At 35.1% G+C, this 26,052-nt stretch overlaps 1 protein-coding gene across 6 annotated transcripts in view; it reads right to left on the reverse strand.

Moving 5' to 3' along the window:
• The window catches only part of TLK1 (tousled like kinase 1), a 150,690-nt gene that overhangs the window by 26,430 nt on the left and 98,208 nt on the right, over positions 1-26,052 (reverse strand). For all 6 annotated transcript variants that reach the window (XM_061184746.1, XM_061184754.1, XM_061184764.1 and 3 more), the window contains 2 exons: positions 24,794-24,982; positions 6,122-6,188 (listed from right to left, as the gene is read on the reverse strand). In XM_061184746.1, the coding sequence (XP_061040729.1) occupies positions 6,122-6,188; positions 24,794-24,982 (256 nt within the window). The remainder of the gene's footprint in view (positions 1-6,121; positions 6,189-24,793; positions 24,983-26,052) is intronic.

Raw genomic sequence — 26,052 nt, forward strand, 5'->3', positions numbered from 1 at the left:
AACTTTCTACACAATAATGAGAAGAACCTAATCTTCTAGACCCTCTCTATACATATGCATATAAACGGCATGGAGTTACAGTTCTTGGCCAGTGGCCAAGCAATTGTTCTCTCTTTTTTGTGAAACAGTGATCTCTACACTGAACTTACAAACCTGAATAAATTAAACCCTGCTCTAACCAATGCTTAACATGACTTCTAAGATTCTTTCCAAACTTTAAGAAATTCCATTGCCTATATAACAACTGGATTAATATCAAACACTACAGAAGTAAAACACATTTTACTGCTAAATTTTCACTTGGGTAAGTGAACAATCATCTACTACCAAGTAAAGATGTATAATTATAAATGGTGAGGGAAAAGCCAGGAATATGTTTGTAGGTTTACAATGAGAGTAGGAAGTAGAGTATACACTGGGAGCTTTCCTATCTACAGCTAGTTCCATGTTCTCTCAGCACAGGCAGCTTTCACAGATAGTACTCATTTTTAAATGGAAGCAATACTAAGCACAAAATGTCAAGTTTAGAATTCCAACACTCTTCTTGGCACTCTTCTTGCCCACACATGCCAAGAAGTCAGGAACCTCATAATCTTCTTCATGGGCTTAATGGTGACTTTTTCTAGTATAATGCATTTTCACTAGATTTCCACTGAAAACTACTTCCTACACAAGTAGCACCTTGTGTTATGTTCTAGAGAAACATAATGTACAATGTGGTTGGCTCTGAGAGAAAAATTTCTTGAATATAAAGGTGCACACACAGTTTTAGAGATTAAGCCCTCTAGCATTAATTATTTTCATACTTTTATTCAAAACTAAAGTGACGAGATGCCACATATGCAAACTTATTCTTTGTGGTCATACTAAGGATTTGATAAATCAGATGACAATGGTATTCTAGAAAGAAAGACCAAAGGAGGTATCAAACTTCAAGAATATTTGGGGGTTAATTCACCTAAAACCAATGCCCTGTATCCTCCACTGTTCAAAAGGCTTGCAGACAATCCATTGTCTTCCATTTCAACTAGTTGCATGGTCCACTGTGAAGGAGTGAGAAAAGAGCTGTGTGCTTGTTCTTGACCTGTAAAGATTTCATCATGGAAGATTAATACTGATGCTGCGGCTGCCTGTTACTGGTTGTTTCTCTTTGCAGGTGCCAAAATCGGTCAGAGAACAGGATTTCAGTGGCAGAGTTGTTGCTATACTGTTATCTCTTCAGAACGGAGGCACAAGGAGAGATGAATGCCACATCGCAAGGAGCAAAGGAGAGAGAGAGAAAGAAATGGTGTCAGGTGGCATGTTGGATGTGATTTTTGTTTTAGTAGAGATTGAGATGACTGTAATTGTTTAGCTGATTCCTTCGGTCTGCAAAGATACACTTGTGTTGGTGCTGATGGTTCTTGACTAATCCTGTTTCAATTACAAGTTGGTTATGTTTTTCCAATAAAAATTTCTGATACTTATATTCAGGGCTTCTCTCTCTCTCTCTCTCTCACACACACACACACACCCACCCACCCACCCACCCACACACACCCCAAAACACATACATTAAAGCCAATCCCTACAATACTATCTAATATTCCATATTGAGATGTCAAATCTTCTATATGCAGTCTCTCCAACTAATCAAGTATTTAAAATCCAGAAGACAAAAAAATTCGAAGACTAGAAAATAAGGAGCAACATCTCCACATGCTGTTCACATCACAAACTTGAATAATAGCAGTGGCATGACATAGTTATTGGTCCCAATAACTTTCAAAATTCTTACTTCCTCTTTATTTTGGCATATTATGATTGGTAACTTGTATCTTTTAAATAATAATATGACTACAGAGATACTCTATTACAAGGAAAACGGTTTTTCAGGGATTTTTTTAAAAAGTTGTTTGTGTTAGTTTAGTAACAGTTCTTGGAAAGCACATCCATGTAGTTTTCTTCAATTCCAGAATAAAGATCTGAACGATACAAACAACAACCTAGCAGAACTCCTCAAATCACAAAGATAAATGACTTTCCCATAACTAGAATGTATCAAAGACTGGTATCAAAACAGGATCAACCATAAAAGCTAACTGGTATGTGGTTTATTAGTTTCCTTAAATCCAGAGATTCCACATGTGGCACAGGTGGGATGGGATTTTAAATGGGATTTAGTTGCTCTGCCTCAAAGGAGCAACTTTTTGAAGACAGGAAATTATTCCCATTGCAACTACAAGCTTTTAATGAGTGATAATTAAGGAAGTTTGTGCATAATTACTAGCAGCAAAAAAGTTATTTTTTAATAAGTTTTAGGAATAATTTGTACAGTCTCCATATACTTTACTATATAGTTCTTTTCCGTTCTATTCAATCTTTAGCTCTATAAAAGGTAAAATTATACTAGAGCATATTCACACATTTTAACCAAAAAAAAGTGCTTTCCCTGTTGACCTTTAAAAATAAACTTAGAATGAAAAACAATGAAGCAGCTAATAATAAAGAAATATTCTAGTTGATAGAACAGTCACTAACAGGATACCCAAGGAAAGTAATATATAAGAGAAAGAAAGAAGTATGTGTGTGTGAAAAACTTAACTGCTCTCCTTTATCTGCAATGAAAATGAAACAGCATGTTTCTGGGAAAAAAAAAAAAGCAAACATTCACATTACTCTAAGAAACAGGCAGAGAAAGCTACAAGTGACTTAATTCTTCTGAATACAAAAGGATCAACTTGCTATTTATCTACAACTAGAGAACTGTAGGAATAAAGCGTAAGGGTACTGCCACTGAAATAGGAGAAAAAAAAAAGAAAGAAATAGCAGTGAGAAAAGGTTCAAGTTTTCGCTTTGCCAGTTACTAGCTGTATTAATTCAGACAAAGCAAACAGAGAAGATCTCGGCATTCAAATTTAACATTAATGTTCACTTTAGAATGGTTAAAACTTCAAAGTGAATAAAACGTAATATTATGTAATCCTCCTGAAATGGGAATTTGAATCGTGCCTGATTTAGGCAGTGTGGAAATAAATCACTTAGTGAATGAGTGAGCAATAACTTCACAAACTGATTAATAACTAATACAATAAATATTAAATAATCCTTGCTATATTAAAAAAAGATGATGCTGCATAATAACTTTCCTAATTTCAAAAGAAAATAAGCCCTTAAGTAAGTTTACATTTACTATTTGGTGGTTACCAGAAATATGTATTTATTTTAGCCATGGACTTACTGCTCCACTCTCATTTGTTACTCTATCACACTAACAGATTCATTGGATTTGGATTTATTATGTTTCTAACCCTACAGAATAGTATAGAATATGAACTGAATTTTATGATTTATTCAATGGTAAATATACTTTCTCATATTTCAGCTTCTCTATTCAATTATTATGATTATCTTTATGAAATACAATGCACATCATAAATTATTTATCTCAAGAAAAAGTAAATAGGCCTTCTAGTCTCCTATGTCCAAATGGTATGGGTTTCGTCAATGATGGACATTTTTTCCTTTGGTGTCAACAAATTTAATCTAATAATTCCATTTAACTTCAAGAGTTTTTATTAAAGGGGGAGTGAGAGTCACCTTTGCTAATGCAGGAGTATGCTGGGCTCCATATCTAAACCCTAAGCTGATGTAGGTCACATGATTAATTCCTATGCAGGTTACATGGACACCAAATACTCACAGATCAGATCCAGCCTATGGTAGAAGCTATATAGTTACATGTCAGGGTATAGTTCATGTTGGCTTAAGATAGAGGTGATAACATCTTTTCTTTCAACTCAAGCTTGCTCTCTATGTGTTAAAAGTGTCCAATCTACCTGTGTCTTAGAAAACAAAATGACCTATTTTTAATGCCCTACTTTCCAACTGTGCTTTAGAATGCCAAATAACTTATTTTTAACACATGTAACTGAATGATTATTATTTTTAAATTGTACGACTCAAAAATTAATACCCAGTGGTAAGTAGACAACTGCTATTTATTTGTGCTCTAAGGTGACACTACGTACTCAATTTTGTTCTCTGTGTGTACTACTAGCAACTTTCTTCATAATGCATTCATTCTCCTCACCCAAAATAGTCTTTCAGAAGAAAACGTGAGAATTCAAAAGACATGATAGTATATTTCAGCATTAATTCATCCACTCTCCCAAAATATTCCATGATGGAGATCAAAGAAAAGTAATGTTGTAAATTGGTTAAGAAGAAGATAAAGTTAGAAATCTAAAACTGCTCAGTAAATTTGATAAAAGCTGAAAAAAAAAATAGGAAAAAGATTATGGAGCGGACAATTATTAGAAAGAATGAGTAAATACAAAAAATGGAGAAGTCAACCACTGGGAAAGAAGATAATATGGAGGTTAGAAGAAAAGGTGTAGTAATCTACAACAGCTTACAACTGTTTATATAATATCTAGACATTTAAGTATATGTACCTCACTTACAAAATAGAAGTGTTTCAGAGAAATGAAATATTTTCAATGTACCAGGAAAGCTTTAAAATCAACCAACCACCCACCAACCAAAAATAAAAACAAACCCTCCTCTGAATCCTTTTAAGTGTTTTTGTAATACAAATAGCTGATTCCTAATTTAACTGCTTTATAATTTCAGATTTTATAATAAGTTTTCATAAAATAAAACACATGTAAAATCTCATCATTAGAAAGAGTAATTTGAAATTTACTATTATATGTGAAAATAATAACCCTCCAGTTAATTATATTCTTTAGTATCCCATTATCATGAGAGGCTGGTTAGAAAATAATTGATAAATCTTTATATGGGACATCAAACACAGGTCTCTATGAATTTATTATCAAAATAGCATAGGTGGGCAGACAAATACTTGTACTAATTCTTAACTACAAAATCCCCTCTTCCCTTCTGTAGTCCCATTACAACTCCATCGGATACAAAACAGACTGAAGTTGCCTACTCATACCAAAGAGCAAGAGAAATGTGAATAATTACAACAGAATACAAAAACAAAACAGAGCAGAATAAATCATTTTAGAATTTACTGTTCAAGTAGTTTAGGTTGAAACTTTTCTGAGCAGGGGCATAGACAGATATGACATAGTAAAGAACACTAACACAAATTACACACACATATATATATGTGTGTATATACATATACACACATACATATGTACACAAAATATAATTTTTTTCTGTTCCCTGTAGTTAAATGGCAGGGATCTGAAGCATGGTGATAACATTCCAAAAACAAAGACATCTACAGTGAGATGGCGGCTGCTGCAAGGATGGGTTTCTCTGACCTACCTTACCCTACCCCAGGGAGATGACTTCATAGATACTATCTTCAATTAGTTCCCTAACTCAGGTTTAGCTATTATTCAGCCTATTTTAAAAAACGTAAGTAACGTGACAAGCAGAAAGCAGAATTAAAAAATTGGATCAAAGGAAAAGAATTTTATATCTGTCGGTAACTTCATTTTGAGGGGGAAAATCTACTCTATTATTTCTTTGAAGTGGTTTGAACTAAAAAACAATGAACTGATTACAATTTCAGAGTTTACAAACAAGTACAAAGCTACACATTATAAAAATTTACTAATAACATATAGCAATGTTTTTCTAAATTATATCATTTCATATGATTACTGATGATCAGGTTCTTCTAAATTTGCCAATGTACATATTTTAATTGAAACACTTAATTGAGCATTCAATATCTTCAAAGTTAAGCCAAAGAAACATGTTTGTTATTAATTTATACTTATTTCAATTTATTATGAAATGGACACAAACAATATGGAATCTTACATTTCATCTTAAAAATGAAGCATTTTTTTACAAAAAGATAGCATTTAACAGAGTAATCGTAAGAACCTGGAGGTCTGGCCAGGAATCATTCCTCCATTACAGGGACATGGTATCATCAGCATCTCAAATGTCTCTAAGTTGCCACAAGGTAAAGGAATGTTATTTTAATATTTCAACATAAAAATGCATCTTTAATGCCCCTCTTTTTTGGTCCAAAGTTTTTAATTTGGGTGCTTTCTCTCTTAAGTTTTGACTTCTTCAATAAGAAACTTATAACACAACTTTCCACAACCTCTGGTAAACTAAAAAATCCAGCATATGCTTCACATACCTTTTTGAGATGTCCTAGTCTAAGTTTGAAAATTTCTTCCTGTTCATGATATTCTGCCAAAGTCAACCTGTCAAAATGAAATTGTAATTCTAGATATTAAGATTAACACTTATTATTTCTTATTAACAACCAACAAAAAATAAGATAAAATTAATCAAATGGAAATACTAAAATGCTGACAACTTTCAGCCCAAAATACATAAGCCAAAAGTATTCCTCAGAATACATCTTATTGAAGGTATTCTTCAGAATACATCTAATACTTACAGATGGAACAATTGACTGATTCATAAATTCAACAACTATTTAATGAGTACCATGAATCAAGTGATATTCTAGAATTTAGATCTTAAGGATACAATGAAAAAGACAGTTTCTCCTTACATTCTGGTTTGAACTTACACTCCATAGTGGGGGTAAGAAAGCAGAAGAGAAACAACTTAGTCCAGAAATAAAATAATCCCAAATAACAGTAAGTGTTATGAAGAAAATTAGAAAGGGTGGTGTGATAATGACTGTATTACACTAACTTGCACTGAGTTTTAGGGAGGTAATCTTGATCTAAATATCAAAAAGGACCTAGGGGAGTATGCTCTAGACATAGATTAAAACAAGTACAAAGACACTAAGATGGATACAGGTTGATATATGAGAAGAGGAAAAAATGCAAGTATCAGAACATAGTCAAAGAGGCTGTCAGCAAAAGACGTAAAGCAGGGGGGCAGCTTCTGTATGGACTTTTAGACCAAGCAAAGAATTTCATTTCACTTTAAGAGTACTGGGAAATCACTGCAAAGGGAATCAGTCCAATTTGGGCACTGGTTTAAAAAAAGAAGGAACGAAACTAAGACATTTTTCCCTTCTCTGCTTCCATGTGCTAGTGAATAAGTGAGATATAGGGATGCTAAAACTATAGTCAAACCACCAAATTATTAATAAATATAAACAGACATAAGACTTGAAAGTACTTTATGGTTGTTTTATTATTAATTTCAAATATTCCTATATAAATTTGAAAAATAATTGCAGCTAACCCTTGAACAACAAGGGTTTGAGCCATGAAAGTCCACTTATACTAAGATTTTTAAAAATAAATACATATTACAGTACTACATGATCTGTAGCTGGCTGAATCTGTGGATGTGGAATTGCAGATACAGAGGCCAGCTGTAACGTTATGTGCTCAATTTTCAACTGTGGGAGGGGTGCAGCCCCAACCCTCATGTTGTTCAGGGTTCAACTGTAGCTTGATGTATGTAGAACCATAACAAGACATATACATATTATAACATTTCCTAAGAAAAAATGATTCTGTATCATTAAAGTGAAAGAAAGAGAAAAAAACACCACTCACCAACAAAACAACTTCCATTTCATACACCAATATTGAAAAAACTGCTTTTATCTATCACATTCAAGCCCTTGTTTGTTTACTTATGTGTTCTGGGTGTATTTGGTTAAGCTCCTAACCCAAGTATGACTTATTTATGCTTGGTGCAGGCCCCTCAGCAACATTCAGTATGAATTCTATTTCCCTTTAGCTAGATGCTATTAAATTTACTAATTCTAAGGAAAGGGTATTCAAATGAAACAACAAAAAACCTCCAAGAAATTCAGTTAGCATTCCATTAGAAATATCTTAAGAGTGAAAAAATAAACATTTAAAATTAAATCTCTCTACCCAGTCTTAGGTTAATACAACCACTGGATTTTATTATACTGAATATAGCAGTACAGTTGCAGTGGCTGCTTAAATTCAGAGAACTAAATGTTGCATTGTGAATGTGAAACATTCATGCAGATGGAATGAAAGAAGAAGGGGGTAAGGTGATATTTTTTAAAAATGAGGTTTGAAAACTAAAATCGATAATATCTCAACTAGCCCAGTAAAGTAAAGCCATAGGAATTTTGGCAAATAGCTTCTGGATTGGCATATATGCCACCAATGGAAATCACCTGTATAACAATATCATAACTTCCTATTCTTAAAATACGGTTTTAGGCCCACTGGTAGACCATAGGATGGGCTCAGAACTAATTTTTTAAAAATGTGTAAATATTTTGTTTGTTTCTATACAGGAATAAAATACAATTCTATACTTTGGTTTTTACTGAGTTACAGTACAGCTAAATTTAGTATTCATAAATTAAAATTCATATGACTAATTTACTTTCCTAAAATTTTTGATACTGTATTCTACTAAGAAGTTTGGCTATCATGCAAAACTGTACAGCTACTACACACACAGATGGCTGGGAATTTCTGCAATTTGGAGGGAAGATATTTTGTTGTCTTGAGTTGGTAGTAGTTTTCAATAGCTACTTTTCTTCTGAGTTAATAATAAATCAATGTCAATTAACTCCATGATGACTTAGTTTGTTGAATACTGTTTGGTTAATCTTGTAGTATAATGTAATGCATATTTGCTATTTACTAGCATTTAGTTCCAGTTGTTAATATGTTTGTGCTGTGGTTCAAATATAAATCATCCACATCCCTATAGCTAAAGCAAATGCACACAAATACTCCCTTCCCTAATTTACTTAGTATAGTGATACTTCATTGATTTCAAAAGCTTTGACCTCAGAGCATTATTTTATAGGTATAATCCTAATATGAAACACATACAATTCTCACTAAAGGTTAATGGTAACTTTCAGCAGCAGCAGCAGCAGCAGCAGAACTTTGCTATTTCCTTACTGCATTTTGATTATTACTACTATAAAACTTCAAATAAACAGTAAAAAATATATGTATGTATATATATATTAATTTCTCTCTGCTTGGTTTTAAAGCATCAATAAGCAGATTTCACAGACAGTATTAAATACTGGGCTACTGACTTTCTTGGGCAGTGACTCTTACCATTTTGCAATCATGGATATCTAAAAATAACCTAGGGACTTGCCTGGTGGCGCAGTAGTTAAGAATCCACCTGCCAATGAAGGGGGTACGGGTTCGATCTCTGGTCTGGGAAGATCCCGCATGCCGCAGAGCAACTAAGCCCGTGCGCCACAACTACTGAGCCTGCGCTCTAGAGCCCGCGAGCCACAACTACGGAGCCCGCGTGCCACAACTACTGAAGCCCGCACGCCTAGAGCCCGTACTCCGCAACAAGAGAAGCCACCGCAATGAGAGGCCCGCGCACCACAAGGAAGAGTAGCCCCCGCTCGCCGCAACTAGAGAAAGCCCGTACACAGTAACGAAGACCCAATGCAGCCAAAATAAATAAACAAATAAATAAAGACCTCTTTCCTTTAAAAAATTATAAATAAAAAAATAAATCATCTTAAAATTTGTATGGAGACACAAAAGACCCCAAATAGCCAAAGCAGTCTTGAGGGAAAAAAACAGAGCTGGAGGAATCAGACTCCCTGACTTCAGACTATACTACAAAGCTACAGTAATCAAGACAATATGGTACTGGCACAAAAACAGGAACATAGATCAATGGAACAAGATAGAAAGCCCAGAGATAAACCCACACACCTAAGGTCAACTAATCTATGACAAAGGAGGCAAAGATATACACTGGAGAAAAGACAGTCTCTTCAATAAGTGGTACTGGGAAAACCGGACAGCTACATGTAAAAGAATGAAATTAGAACACTCCCTAAGACTGTACACAAAAATAAACTCAAAATGGATTTGAGACCTAGATGTAAGACCGGACACTATAAAACTCTGAGAGGAAAACATAGGAAGAACACTCTTTGACATAAATCACAGCAAGATCTTTTTTGATCCACCTCCTACAGTAATGGAAATAAAAACAAAAATAAACAAATGGGACCTAATGAAACTTAAAAGCTTTTTTGCACAGCAAAGGAAACCATAAACAAGACGAAAAGACAACCCTCAGAATGGGAGAAAATATTTGCAAACAAAATCAACGGACAAAGGATTAATCTCCAAAATATACAAACAGCTCATGCAGCTCAATATTAAAGAAACAAACAACCCAATCCAAAAATGGGCAGAAGACCTAAATAGACATTTCTCCAAAGAAGACATACAGATGGCCAAGAAGCACATGAAAAACTGCTCAACATCACTAATTATTAGAGAAATGCAAATCAAAACTACAATGAGGTATCACCTCACACCACTTAGAATGGGCATCATCAGAAAATCTACAAACAACAAATGCTGGAGAGGGTGTGGAGAAAAGGGAACCCTCTTGCACTGTTGGTGGGAATGTCAATTGATACAGCCACTATGGAGAACACTATGGAGGTTCCTTAAAAAAACTAAAAATAGAATTACCATATGATCCAGCAATCCCACTACTGAGCATATACCCAGAGAAAACCATAATTCAAAAAGACACATGCACCCCAATGTTCATTGCAGCACTATTTACAATAGCCAGGTCATGGAAGCAACCTAAATGCCCATCGACAGATGAATGGATAAAGAAGTTGTGGTACATATATACAACGGAATATTACTCAGCTATAAAAAGGAACGAAATTGAGTCATTTGTTGAGACGTGGATGGATCTAGAGACTGTCATACAGAGTGAAGCAAGTCAGAAAGAGAAAAACAAATATCGTATATTAACGCATGTATGTGGAACCTAGAAAAATGGTACAGATGAACCGCTTTGCAGGGCAGAAGTTGAGACACAGATGTCGAGAACAAACGTATGGACACCAAGGGGGGAAAACCGCAGTGGGGTGGGGATGATGGTGTGCTGAATTGGGCGATTGGGATTGACATGTACACACTGATGTGTATAAAATTGGTGACTAATAAGAACCTGCAGTATAAACCAAACAAACAAAAAAAACAACTAATACTAAACTTTCTTTGGGTTATTTGTATGGAAATATGTTAATATAATGTTTCAGACATTACATGAAATTTCTAAAAATCTTATATGTTCTGGTATAATGTAAGTCATAATTCTAGTTATTACTTTAAAATGTATATCTCAGAAATAACTAAATTTCCTTGTCAATTGCATTATTATGAACTTTCATGAAATCTTTAACTGTGGTCATTTTTAAGTCTTTTGTCATTTACAGACAGTTCTGGGTGTACTCTGATGCTTTTGCAAAAATGTTCCTATAAAAGGGTTTCATCTTCAAGGAATTCATGGAAAAGACTCTGACAAGTACAGGTTTCTGGTAACTGACTATACTGCGGAACTGAATGAATAAGCATTTTCAGAACTCTAATGGAAAACGGATGAATTCATAAAAGTGCTAACAAAAGATCAAGATGAAAAAAAAGAATTAATTACATGGGACTGAGTGAACTGATGAGGATGATTATAATTTTTGTGACTTTCTGTTTGAATAAAAAAAAAATCCCACAAGAACTCAGAGGCAAAAAATATACAAATCAATTTTCAATGCAAAGTAAAGGAGCTGTTACAGTGGAGGATTACTGGACTGAATGTCAATATTATGACATAGTAAGAGTGTGTTTCGTGTTTGGTAATTGCAATCACTGTTGCTTTTGTTGTGGTCATCCATTTACAATGCTTGGTGTCAGTTTATTTATCTCTTGTAAAAATAAAATACAGTGTGTGTGTGTGTGTGTGTGTGTGTGTGTGTGTGTGTGTGAAAATAAATAAATAAATAAAAAATAAAAATAACCTAAAGGAATTTATAAACACTCTCTCCAGAAAATTTCACATATACATAATTTTGGAGTTCAAAGATACCAGTTTAAGAATTCCTATTTCTGTCTCACCAAACAGAATGCAAACCCCCAAACAGCAAGAGACATTTCTTACATTTCTTTGCACTTCCCTAACAGAAAGTACCTGACATGTATTAGCGTTTTAGATATTTCTGTTGTCTACTTCCATTAATGAAAAATACTTTTAGATAAAATGTAAATGTATTTAGATACAATTAATTGAGGACGATCTTCTTTAAAGAAACCGGATTTTATTACATATATGAAAAAGAGCTAAGCTAGGAAAATAATAATTTTAATGACTTAATTGCCATGTCAATTTATTTTATGATGTGCTTTTTAAGATGCTTAAAAAACATCCACCCCCTTAAGCAAGTCAGTTGCTTAAATTATTTAGCAAATCTCTTAATCACAGAGAGTGCAAAGATAAAGTCCAGTCCCTCCGTATATGAATCATATCTGCTATTACAGGCTGAATATTAATATTTTATTACACATTTAGGTACATGTATTAGGAGCATGCTAAAGCTCTTAAATAAAGCTGTTCAGTAGATTAATGTAAAACTATTTAAAAAGCCAAGAAATGTAAAACTCAAACATAAAACTTAACCCCTGATAACCTGCCACAGTGAGTATGAATGAATGAGAATTTTATTTTTAATTCAAAAATTGTTTTACAAGAGTTTAATAGAAATGTAGGATGTCTGCAGAAGTAACCGTAGAAATAACAGAAAACAAGGAATACATATTTCAAAGAAATTTGATATTCAATTCTTTAAAGAAGTTCTGTTTAAGCAGGAAACTACCCTGAAGCCTCAGAGTTAAGGAATACAAGCTCTGGTAAACAGACTGTTAGAGGCACTTAGGAAAAAAAAAAAGTATCAAGCCCATTTATTTGTACAATTTAGCAAACCTTTATTGAACATTTAACTATGAGCCACATGTTGAAGATTAGATTTTTTTAAATGAGGGAGGAAGCCGATGAGACTACTCTGCCTTTAAAGAGCCCCCCCCCAAAAAAAGAGAAGTTTCTAGTTTTTTTCTAGTTTTCTAGAAAACTAGAAACTAGAAATAGAAGAAAACTTCCTTAACATGATAAAGGGCATTTATTTAAAAAACCACAACTAACATCATACTCAATGGTGAAAGAATGAAAGCTTTCCCCGTAAGGTCAGGAACAAGACAAGAATGCTTTCACCACTGCTGTTCAATATTGTACTGGAAGTCCTACCAGAGGAGTTAAGTAAGAAAAAGAAATAAAATGCACTGAAATTTGAAAGGAAGAACCAAAACTATTTCTCTTCACAGATGATTTAACTCTGTATGTAGAAAATCTCAAAAAATGAACAAGAGCTAATAAATTCAGCAAAGTTCCAGGGTATGAGATCAACACACAAAAATCAGATGTGTTGGGCTTCCCTGGTGGTGCAGTGGTTAAGAATCTGCCTGCCAATGCAGGGGACATGGGTTCAAGCCCTGGTCGAGGAAGATCCCACATGCCGCGGAGCAACTAAGCCCGTGTGCCACGACTACTGATGCTCCCGCACTCTAGGGCCCATGCTCCACAACAAGAGAAGCCACCACAATGAGAAGCCCAGTGCACCACAACGAAGAGTAGCCCCTGCTCGCCGCAACTAGAGAAAGCCCGCACGCAGCAATGAAGACCCAACGCAGCCCAATAAATAAATAAATAAAATGATTAAAAAAAAATCAGACGTGTTTGTATACACCAGCAATTGAACAATCTAAAAAAGATATTAAGAATACAATTCAATTTATAATAGAATCCAAAAGAATAAAATACGCAGGAATAAATTTAACTCAGGGTGACTTGCACACTAAAAACTACAAAATATTGCTAAAGAAATGAAAGCATACTAATTAAATGAAAGGACTTCTGTGTTCATGAATTAGAAGACTTACTATTGTTAAGAGGGCAATCCTCCCCAAAGTGATCTACAGACCCAATGTAATCCTGATCAAAATACACGTCACCCATTTTACTAAAATAGGAAAGCTGATTCTTAAATTCATATGGAAATGCAAGGGTCCTCAAACAGACAAAACAATATTGGAAAAGAAAAAGTTAGAGGACTTACACTTCCTATTTCAAAAATTAAAACAAAGTTATATTCATCAAAAGAGTGTGGTACTGCCATAAGGATAGACACATACTGTATGATTCTTTTTAATGAAGTATCCAGAAGAGGCAAATAGACATAGAGAAAACAAACATAGAGAAAGCAGATTATTTGTTACCAGGAGGATGTAGGGAGGGAGGAATGGGGAGTGATTCATTAATGGGCATTAGGTGTTCTGGGTGAATAAAATGTTTTGAAACTAAGGGAGGTTGTGGTTGCATAACATTGTGAACGCACTAAATGCCACTGAACTGTATGCTTTTAAGTGGCTACTTGTATATTATGCAAATTTCACCTCAACTTTTTTTTTTTTTAAGTATCACTGGGAAAAAGAAACGGGGGTGTGTGGGAAGGATGAAACTAGTCTGCCTCTAAAGAGCCCAATGTTCACAATAGAATAAAAACTGAATTGAGAACTAACGACTTACACCAAGTGCCAGTGTGGTGTGTAGAGTAATGGCTCCATAAAGATGTCCACATCCTAATCCTTAGACATGTGAGTACGCTAAGTTACACAGCAAAGGAGAATTAAAGTAGCAGATGGAATTAAAGTTGCTAATTAGCTGACTTTAAAATAGGGATTTAGGGACTTCCCTGGTGGTCCAGTGGTTAAGACTTCACCTTCCAATGCAGGGAGTGCGGGTTCAATCCCTGGTCAGGGAGCTAAGATCCCACATACCTCGTGGCCAAAAAGCCAAAACATAAAACAGAAGCAACACTGTAACAAATTCAATAAAGACTTTAAAAACGGTCCACATCAAAAAAATCTTAAATAAATGAAATAGGGATTTATTCTGGATTACCCTTTGGGGATGTAATTACAAGAGGCCTTAAATGCAGAGAGAAGGCCAGACATCTCAGAATCACAGTGACATAACATGAGAAAGACTTGACTTGCTACTGCTGGCTTGCAGATGGAAGGGGATCACGAACCAAGCAATATGGGCAGGGCCTCTAGAAGCTGGAAACGGCAAGGAAATGGGTTCTCTTCTAAAGTAACACAGCCCTGACAACACCCTGACTTTAGCCCAGGGAGACCCATTTTGGATTTGTGATCTCCAAAACTGTAAGATAATAAATTTGTGTCGTTTGAACTCACTGAATTGGTGGTAATTTGTTACAGCAGCAGTAGGAAACTACTACAGATCTTGGTACCTGGAAATGGGATGTTCCGATAATAAACACCTAAAAATGTGGAAGTGGCTTTGGAATTGGGCAGTGGGCAAGAGGCTAGGAGAATTTTGAGGAGCATGATTTAAAAATAACCTTAGACTGCCTTGAACGGACTATTAGCAGAAATACGAATGTTAACAACTCTGCCAAGTGAGGATGCAAGGAATTCCATGAGGAGCACAGTACGGAAAACACAAACAGCCTTAGAGAACACCTGAACTGTCATGAATGGACCGTCAGTAGATAGTAGAGGTGCCACTGGTGAGAACTCAGAAGGAAATGAGAAACATATTCTGAAAACTGGAGGAATCCTTGTTATTATGAAAGAAAGCTTAGCAAAACTGTATCCTATAGTTACGCAGAAAGCCAAACATGTAAGAAATGAACTTAGGAGATTTCCAAATAGAGTGTTGAAGGTGTGGACTGGTCTCTTCTCACTGCTTATGTTACAATGTAAGAAGAGAGAGGTAAACTGAAGGGGAGACATGTTCAACCAAAAAACCCCCCAGGATTTAATGTTTTAAGAAATTCTCATCTTGTTCAGAGTACAAAATACACCAAAATTGAGATTCATGGTCAAAGCTGCTCTCAAAAAGCAGGATGTAGCTGGACAACCTTTTGCTAATACTCCAGAGAAGTCAGGATATTCATCACATAAACAGTCTTTAAAAAGATGAAGTGGGTGACTCATAGATCCTCTTAGCCTTCTCCGCAGAAGCCAAAAATAGCAATGAAATTACCTAGAAAAGAATCATGGAGGATCCTCTTGTCTAATGGAGTGAATCCTTGTGTCATACATGAAAGATCCACAAGATTCTTGAGAACTTTATACCAGCAGAAACACTACCAGCTTGGAGTTTAAGGGACAGAGAGAGTACAAAATGAAAGGCTGTCAAACACTCAAAACTCTACAAGAAAGAAACTGGTTGAAAAAGCTACTCAGCAACAAATACAGGCTAACCTTCATGAAAAAGAAATCTTCATGAAAAACACTCAGAGGACAGAAACTTGCAGAGCCACACGCTACAGAAAAATTATTACCAGACCTTGAAACCAGAGTTTGCCTGGATGGATTTCAAAACTGCTTGGGATCAGTGACACCTTTAATATTTTTCTGTTTGAATGGAAAATGTCTCTAACTCTTATCCTATGCCTGTCCCCATCACTGTATTTTGGGAAGAGATAACTTGTTTCTAGAGGTTCACAGATTAAGAGGAATTGTTCTCAGCGTGGCTTATACACAGAGTCTCACTCATAACTGATTTAGATAATGAGATTTAGAATGTTTAAATTGATGAGATTTAGATAAGATTTTTTAGATGTGGAGTTAAGGCTGTAATGAAGTTGAGACTTTGCAGATAGGATAAATGGATTTTGCATGTGGGAAAGATGTGCATCTTGGGTCAGAGGGCAGATTGTGTAGGTAGAATAATGACTTTCCAAAAATGCCACATCCTAATCCTCGGGACTTGTGAATATGTTTAAAGGCCAAGGATTAAATGGGATTAATATTGCTAATTAGCTGACCTTAAAATAAGGTGACTATCTTGGATAATACAGCTATGAGTACACAGTGTAAAGAAAAAAATTTTTTATCTGAAGGAAACTGGGAGAAGGCACAGAAGAGGTAACATCTGAGCCTGGTTAAACAGGAACAGCAGAAAGAAGCCAGGAGGAAGAAAGAGGGCACACAGGGGCATGGTGACCCAGAAGCACAGCATGTAGACGTGCAAGCAAAAAGAAAAACCAATGTATACTGTAGATTAAAGAAGTTATCTTCTACTGTTTGCTAAGAGTTTAAAGACAGATCAATGCTGAATTTTATATATTTTGGCATCTATTAAGATGATCATATAATCTTTCCCTTTATGTAGAAAATTACATTGATTTTTCTTATATTAAACCAACCTAGCATACCTGAAATAAATCAAACTTGGTCTTGATAAATTATCATTTTTATATATTACCTGTTGGGTTGCTAATATTTTATTTAATATTTTTGCATTTACTTTTTTAAAAAAATTTATTTATTTTTAAATTTATTTATTTTTGGCTGCACTGGGTCTTCGTTGCTGCGCGCAGGCTTTCTCTAGTTGCGGCGAGCGGGGGCTACTCTTCCTTGTGGTGCGCGGGCTCCTCACTGCGGTGGCTCCTCTTGTTGCGGAGCACAGGCTCTAGGCACACGGGCTTCAGTAGTTGTGGCACGCGGGCTCAGTAGTTGTGGCTCGCGGGCTCTAGAGCTCAGGCTCAGTAGTTGTGGTGCACAGGCTTAGCTGCTCCACAGCATGTGGGATCTTCCCGGACCAGGGATCGAATCCGTGTCCCCTGCACTGGCAGGTGGATTCTTAACCACTGCGCCACCTGGGAAGTCCTGCATTTACTTTTAAAGGCAATATTAGACTATAACTTTCCTTCCTTGTACAGTCTATCTTGAATTTTGAGAAGACTGTGCTGGCCTACATAAAATAAGTTGGAAGTATTTCTGCCTTAGCTACTCTTCAAAAGTTTTTAAAAGATTAGCACTATTTCTTCCTTAAATGGTTGGTAGAATTCATAGATGAAGTCCTCTGTACCTGGAGTTTTCTATGATCAAAGATTTTAATTACAGGTTAGATTTCTTTAACAGTTACAGAAGTATTTGATTTTGTTTCTTCTAGTGTCACTTTTGCTAAGTTGTATCTTTCTAGAAATTTAACCATTTCACAAAAATTTTAAATTTAAGTCATTTACAATATTTTGTTTTCCTTTAAATACCTGTAGACTCTGTAGCAACATTCCTTTTTTCATTCCTGATAATGGTTGTCTTTTCTCTCTTTCTCGTTTCCAATTTTATTAGTCCCCCTCACCCACAAAAAAAACCCCACACACCTTTTTTGGATTGGTTGATTCTCTATATTGTATGTTTGTTTCCTGTATCAAAATTTCTGCTCTTTTCTTTCTTCTCCTCCTTCTGTGGTTAATTCTGCTCATCTTCTGACTTACTGAAATAGATGTTCAGTTTATAAAGTTTTAGTTTTTCTTCTTTTCCTATATACGTATATAAGGCTATAAATTTCCATCTAGATATTGTTTCAGATTTATCTCACAAATTCTTGCTATGTAGCACTTTCACTATCATTCATCTAAAAATGTCTTCTCATTTCCATTGAGACTTTTGCACTATCTTTTTTGTTTCTGATTTCTAGTTTAATTCCACAGTGGTCAGAGAACATATTCCATACGATTCCAATCCTTTAAGTTTCACCTATGAGTTCTACCAAACATTTAAGGAAGAAACAATGTCAGTCTTACATAAACTCTTTCAATCCTTTGAAATTTGCTGAGGCCTGCTTTATGACCCAACATGGTCAATTTTTATAAAAGTCCATGTTTAAAAAGAACATACATTCTGCAAATGTTAGGCGGTTACATGCTCATTAGGTCAAGTCTGTCAATCCCACTGAATTTTTCTATACCCACATTATATGTTCTGTTTTATATTGTTTTATTTTTATCTACTTGTTCTATTACTAAGACATGTGTGTGTTGAAATCTCCCATTATAATTTGTGGATCTGGCCATATCTCCTAAAAGTACTGTCAATTTTTTATCTGTCTTGAGGGTATGTTATTATGCACACAAATTTAGAATTACTATATGTTCCTAGTGATTTTAAACTTTTATAGTTATGAAACAATCACCTTATTTCCTGTTATTGTTTTTGCTTTAAATTTTACTTACTGTGTCTGATATAATACGGCTTTCTTTCAGATGGTATTTGCCTAGAATGTTTTCTTTCTTAACTTTTATTTCTAATATATTTTTTCCCCCTTTGGCTGCTTTTGAGAATTTCTCTTTGCCTTGATTTTCTGAAATTTCATTATCATGTGTCTGGGTGAGTATTTCTTTTTATTCATCCTACTTGGAATTCTCTGGCCCTCATGAATCTATAGACTCATCTTGCTCATCTGTTTTAAAATATTCTCAGTTATCTAATCTCTAAATATTGCTTTTGCTCCATTCAAGATTGTCTTTCTACAGAGTCAGCTGACTTGTCAACAGTAATAATTTAAGTCAGAAGACAGTAAAATAATATCTTCAAATAACTACCAACCTAAAATTCTAAAACCAGTAAAGGGACTTCCCTGGTGGTCCAGTGGGTAAGACTCCACACTCCCAATGTAGGGGGTCCGGGTTCAATCCCTGGTCAGGGAACTAGATCCTGCATGCATGCCGCAACTACAGAGTTCGCATGCCACAGCTAAGAGTCTGCATGCCACGATTAAGAGTCCACATGTCGCAACTAAGAGTCCGCATGCTGCAACTAAAGATCCCGCATGCCCCAACTAAGACCCAGCGCAGCCAAAATAAATGAATTTTTAAAAATAAATAAATAAATAAAACCAGTAAAAATATTTCAAGAATGAAGGCAAAATAGTTATTTTCAGACCAACAAAAACTGAAAGACATCACTACCAACAGACCCACACTAAAAGGCAATTTCTAAAGGGTATTCTTAGGCAAAAAGATCTTACTAGAGGTAAAATCAGAGATGTAGGATAAATGAAGAACAAAACAGTGATAAATACATAGGTAAAGTTTAGATGAACACTGACTATACAAGACAATGTCTTTAGGTAGGGGTGTGTGTGTATATATATGTATGTATATAAACACAACATACTTCTAATACAGAAAAAGAATCAAACAAAAACTAAGCAATCCAAGAAAAGGTAAGAAAAAAGGAAAAAAGGACAGAGACTAGGCAGGATAAATAGAAAGCATGAGAAGAAAGATGAGATTTAAGCCCTAATAAATAAGTAAATACATGAAATTAAAATGGATTAAATGCACAAATGAAAGATTTTTTCAGACAGGATTTTTAAAAAATCAATTACACATTTATAAAAACCCCGAGAATATACAACACCAAAAGCGAATCCCAATGTACACTACACTTTGGGTGTTAACGCTGTGTCAATGTAGGGTCATCAATGGTAACACATATACCACTCTGGTGCAGGATATGTTGATAGTGGGAGAGGTTGTGCACATGTGGGGACAGCAGGTATATGGAAACCGTACTTTCTGCTCAATTTCGTTGTAAACTAAAACTGCTCTAAAAATACATCTTATTACTTTAAAAAAGTCTGTTATGTTAATTACCAGGAACAAGTAATCAATCAAATAACAACTTCATGCTATATAAAATATAATCTTGAGTTAAAATTTAAGCTTTAAATGAGAAAAGAGTGACCTCTAAAACTTTACTCATATAAAATATAAGGTAAAATATTATTGTTTACTTTGCAATCATCCTCCATGAAACACAAAATATACAGATAAAATCAAAACAATTTAAAACTTATTTAACATGAAGTCAAAATCTTGATTAACATGTATTAATAATATACAATTAAAGCAAGGATCATTTAGACATTATCCATAGCTAATACTAGCTATGCAAACTACTTACTCTGAATAGTAAGTCTTTGTGACTAAAATGAGAAATTACTACCTAAAAAACTTGACTGAATCTTGCTGGTAGTTAAAAATTAGTTAAGAGCCAGGAACCATGCAAGTACTTTATAAGCATCACCTCATATCATCCTTTCAACATTATGATGTAGGTACTTTCACAAGGAAATGGAGGCTCTAAGAAGTAAAACAGCTTACCAAAAAAACAACCTGGAAGAGTCAGGGCTGGATTCCATATCTGTCTGACTACAGAGCTTAAAATGCTAACCACTACATAACAGTGACTTTATTTTCTATATTAATTTCTTGATAGAAAAATAATGAAAAATTCATTATCTCTATTCTAATAACTATGCTAGATGTTCTGCACAAACAGGGATTCAAAAGAAGTTTTTAGAAGACAGTTGCAAAGTATGGCTGCTAAAATCAAATTAATATATATGAATCAAAGTGCTTCTGTGGCTTTTTTCCCTATTTAAATCTATATTTGTATAAGGATGCAATCTAACTGCCATGTAGTATTACTTCATTTGCCACTCCAGGAACACACAGCAGTATAAGTTCTAAGTCAACATACGCAATAAAATGGGATGACAATGAGACAAGTCTACGACTAATAAACTACAGTTAGGGCTGTTAGCACCCTAGAAGACAAGTCGGAAGCAAAACACCTGTGGCAAACTAGAAAAAATGGCCTTCTGAGAAGGAGAAAATGAAATTCAATCAAATGCTTATGTATTGTAATTTAGTATTTACTGACCACTTTCCATATGCCAGGAACTGGACTAGATATTGGGAGTATAGAGATAAAATAGTGAGATAAATGTTACAATATCGACAGGCATGTACAAAAGGCACCTAACTTGAGGGGAAATGGGAAAGAAACTGGGAAGAAAAAAGGTCAAAGAGGATTTCCTATTGGAATTGGCATTGGAGGCAAGACTTTAATGATAAATAGAAAATGAGACAGGTAAAGAAAGGCAAGGAACAAGATGTACAAAAGCACAGAAACAAGAAAGCATAGTCCATTTAGATAGAGACCTGAAACAGTTTAATATAGGATGCATAGGGCAGACATTGGAGAATGAGAGAAAAAAGAAGGCCTATAAAGGGTTTTCATGAGAGTGAATTTTATCTTGAAGGCCAGTGAAGGAGGTTAAACATGAAAATGACATGATGAGATATGTAAGAAACAGTAATTTAAGTTTAAAAAAAAAAAAAGAGAGAGATGCGGTCCTATAGTAAGATAGTGGTAATGAAGACTGACAGATACAAAAATGTTATGGAAATAGACACAGAGAACAAGGGAAAGGCAAACATCTAAGATGTTTCTAGTGTCATTAACTGAGTGAATGATGATGCTGTGACTGAATACACAGAGGGCACTATGGCAATACCTCAAAGTGATAATTAACTCCTATCCTTCAAGGATCAAGGAAAAGCTCTCAAGAGGAGGAAATATCTAGTATGGGATTTAAAAGATGAGCAGAAATTAAGACAATGGGTTCGAGTTTAAAACTTGGTGGTGTACATATATACACTAATATGTCTAAAATAGATAGCTAATAAAAAACCTGTTGTAAAAAAACCCAAAACAAATAAACTTGGTGGTGAGTGGGAGGCACTGGTCAATGCCAAAAGATGAGGCTAGAGAGGTCAGAAGCTGCCAAGTCAAAAGTGCTTTCTGGATGATATCATTCAAGCAATGGAGAGCTATGTTAGGTTTACACGGAAGAAAAAGAAAGGACCATATTTTTATTTTGGAAAAAAAGATTCTGACTACAAGTTGAAAATGGATTCAAGGCCTAGACCAAAGCTGAAAGGTGACGGGGTGGGTAGGGGTGGGGAGAGAGAACCCAAGTAAGAGGTGGCAGGGGACGCATTTGAGCTCTAGAAGATTGGGTGTCTACAGGGGTGGAGTTAAGCTAACACACACTTTCTCCTGTATAATCGCTCATCTACCCATCTACCCTTTTTAAAGCAACAAATTTACTAATTTATGAAAAGTAAATCGTTTGTTGTCGTTTTTTAATATCAAGAGCCAAAGGATTTAATTCCAACTTACAACAACCCCTCCAAAAATCAGGAAAGGCTTAAAGAAGGAAGTACATTTTAGACTTCAAAATATAAGATTATCATCACCTGTTTATTAATGGAAAATAAAATGAAAATGGATTAAAAAAAATAAATGGAATCTTGATCAAAAAGCTATGAGTGACAACCAGAATTCTGGCATGTGGAACTGCGAGGATGGTGGTACCATGTACTAATTGAAAAAACACGGGAGGTGGCAAGGGGTGTGCGTGTGTGTGGGTGGGTGTCCGTGTGGAGAGAGAGAGAAAAAGAGGGGGTGTCGGGGGGACTGAAATGGGAAAGATAAAAATAAACACAGTTTTAATTTTGTGTGTTTAGTAAATACAGTTTTGAACAGGCTGCATTAAAGGCTCTTGTGAGGCATTTAAGTACCAATATCAACTAAGCAAGGATATGACATTCAAGACTGAGATACAAACATGTGATGATACTCAAGAGAAAGAAGTGGGCTGGAGACAGAAGTCTGGATGTCAGCAGGATATACATGCTAACTGAAACCCTAGGAGTAGCTAATACTCAAGGAGAATACATAGAGTAAGAAGTAAGATGGCCTAGGACAGATTCTTAAAATCCTACATTTTACAAATTGGTAAGGTAAATGATGTCCGAAGAAGAGACTGAGAAGATGTAGCCAGATAAGTTAAAATGAAAATTAGGAGAACAGGTTATTTCAAAAACTAAGGCAAGAAAGAGCCTTTTGGGAAAAAGTCAACAATATCCAATGCTGCCAAGTTAAAGACTCAAATGTCTATGGTATTTAGCATCAAGGAGATAATCTTTAAAAGAACAATTTCAGTTAAGAAAGGAGAGATTTGGAAAGTGAGGCAGAAGAGACTGCAAGCACAGGCAAGTCTTTCTGGAAACCTAGTTATAAAGATGACAGAATATGGAGACTGGAGGGATTTAAATTGAGGGAGAATTTTTTTGTTTTGTTTTGTTTTCTAAAAGGAAGGAACCAGTAGAGAGCAAAAGGCTGAAGATGTAAAATAAAGGAGGTATCAATAGAAGAGGTCCCTGATGTAGCAGGGGATGGGCTTCAAAGCATAGATGAAACATTATTTCTCAACAAAGGAGAAACATATTAAATATAAAATGGAGGGTGTGTGTATGTATTTTCTACTCACATAAACTTATATAAGGTCTTATAGAACAGAAAAATTATATAAATTAGGTTGCATCTATACACTGAAATTCTAACAATGGTGTTCTCTGTGGGACGGGATCAAGGTCTGTACTGTTTCATTATGTTCTTTCATATTTTCTGAATTTCCTATGATAAGCACATAACAATTTTTTTAAATGTCTTTGACTTTTGAATTATAAAAAGTAATTCAGGGACTTCCCTGGTGGCGCAGTGGTTAAGAATCTGCCTGCCAATGCAGGGGACACGGGTTCGAGCCCTGGTCCGGGAAGCTCCCACATGCCACGGAGCAACTAAGCCCATGCGCCACAACTACTGCGGCTGCGCTCTAGAGCCTGCACGCCTAGAGCCCGCGAGCCACAACTATGAGCCCGCGCACCTAGAGCCCATGCTCCGCAACAAGAGAAGCCACCGCAATGAAAAGCCCGCGCACTGCAAAGAAGAGTAGCCCCCGCTCGCTGCAACTAGAGAAAGCCCGCTCACAGCAACAAAGACCCAACACAGCCAAAAATAAATAAATAAATATATAAAGAAATAAATAAACTTATAAAAAAAAGATAAAAATTTAAAAAAGTAATTCATCATTAAAGCAGAAAACCTAGAAAACAAAGAGAAGCAGAAAGGGGAAAAACAATACCTATAACCTCTGAATGTGCTGCTTTCATAGGTTGAGATTACTTAACATTCTCTCAGAAAAAGGAACACTAATAGGAATGTTGAATTGGAATAATCAAAACTGATAACTGACTATCATTCAGACATGGAAGAAAAAGTGGATTCCAGCCTCTTCTTAGCTACCTAAGTCTTCATTTTAAAAGAGGATTAGTAAATCTCCACTTAGGTAGAATTCAGATTTGGGGGCTTATTATTATTTTAGAAGTAAATTTTTTCAATACTGCCTTCCTTCCTGGCCATAATGATTTTTACTACTTACTTATAAATAACATCCATTACTAACATTCATGCTCACTGGCAACAATTTAAAAAAAGGAAAATTAAAAATGCAGGCTTACAGTTGTGGTAAATTTGGTCTAACAAAGGGATCATTTTCTGCTCCATTGACTGCTTTGTTTTTCCTTTGTTTTGGTTCAGAATTGGTAGAGGGTGCCTGAGAATTATTAGCTGTGGGAGGTTTGCGTTTGGCTAGAAGTTTCCTTTGCCTTTCAATATCTTCCCTTTGCTGATTCACCCATTCTTGTTGCCTGCATAAAAATAAACGTAAAAGAAAATTAACCTTCCATTACTTTTCACAGTTAAAACATGAAAATACATTAAACATGAAAAATCATATAATATAAATTTGTAACCTTATGGTCCCACCCTTGTGAACCAACACCTTCTCAATGTCCACGTCTCATTTGAAACATTCATTTCTGAATAAGGTCTTCCCTAAACCCCCTGAACTAGAGAAAGATGTGCTGCCACATATAATTTCATAGTACTTTGTAGCTCCCCACCTCCTCCTTTCTAACAAATATTCCTACAGACACTTGATCAGAATGTGTCTGGTTAGACTAAATCACTCCATGAGAATAGAGACCACAACTATTTTATACCCTATTGTACCCTTAGTGCCCAGCACAGTGACTGGCACATGCTAAGCATTCAATAAATATTTGTTGAATAAAATAAATGAGCTATTAAAAAAAAAGAATTAACAGAGTTAAAGAGTAGGTTTTATACATGCATCTCATTACTTACTGTTTAAAGAAAAACTTACAAAAGACAAATGTGAATTTAATAGAGTGTTATTTTCTAAATGTGTCTCTGTCAAATTTTCGGAATGGGTAGGTGATATTTTGAAATGAAACAAAAATTGACCTCAGAAATTTAGGAAGAAAGAAGGAATTTTGACACTTTAAAGAGAAAATAGCAAAAAATAAATAAATAAATAAAGAGAAAATAGCAAGAAAAATTTACATGGCTTTGAAAAATGGGCAATTAATATAAGTAAAAATATTACTGCTTCCAACTGAAGCTTTTTAAAACCATCCCATCATACAACGCCTTAAGCTTGTTCTAATATAATTATGTTCCCTCTTAGGTCACCTCACCACACTAGGAAAAAATTTAAAACTCTACATGGTGGTGATACTCAGATTTAGAACAAGTCAAATATTTCAATTCCTTGCTCCCCCACCCCTATTCAAACCAGAACTAGAGAACTTCTACTCTGCTGACGAAGAATTGGTTTTACATACATTTCCTTGTCCTATGGTTCTAGCCAGGTAGTAGCAGAACATGGTAGGAGGGAAAGAATCAAGAATCACCT

The sequence above is a fragment of the Eubalaena glacialis genome, chromosome 1, assembly GCF_028564815.1.
Source record: "Eubalaena glacialis isolate mEubGla1 chromosome 1, mEubGla1.1.hap2.+ XY, whole genome shotgun sequence".
Classification (NCBI taxonomy): Eukaryota; Metazoa; Chordata; class Mammalia; order Artiodactyla; family Balaenidae; genus Eubalaena; species Eubalaena glacialis.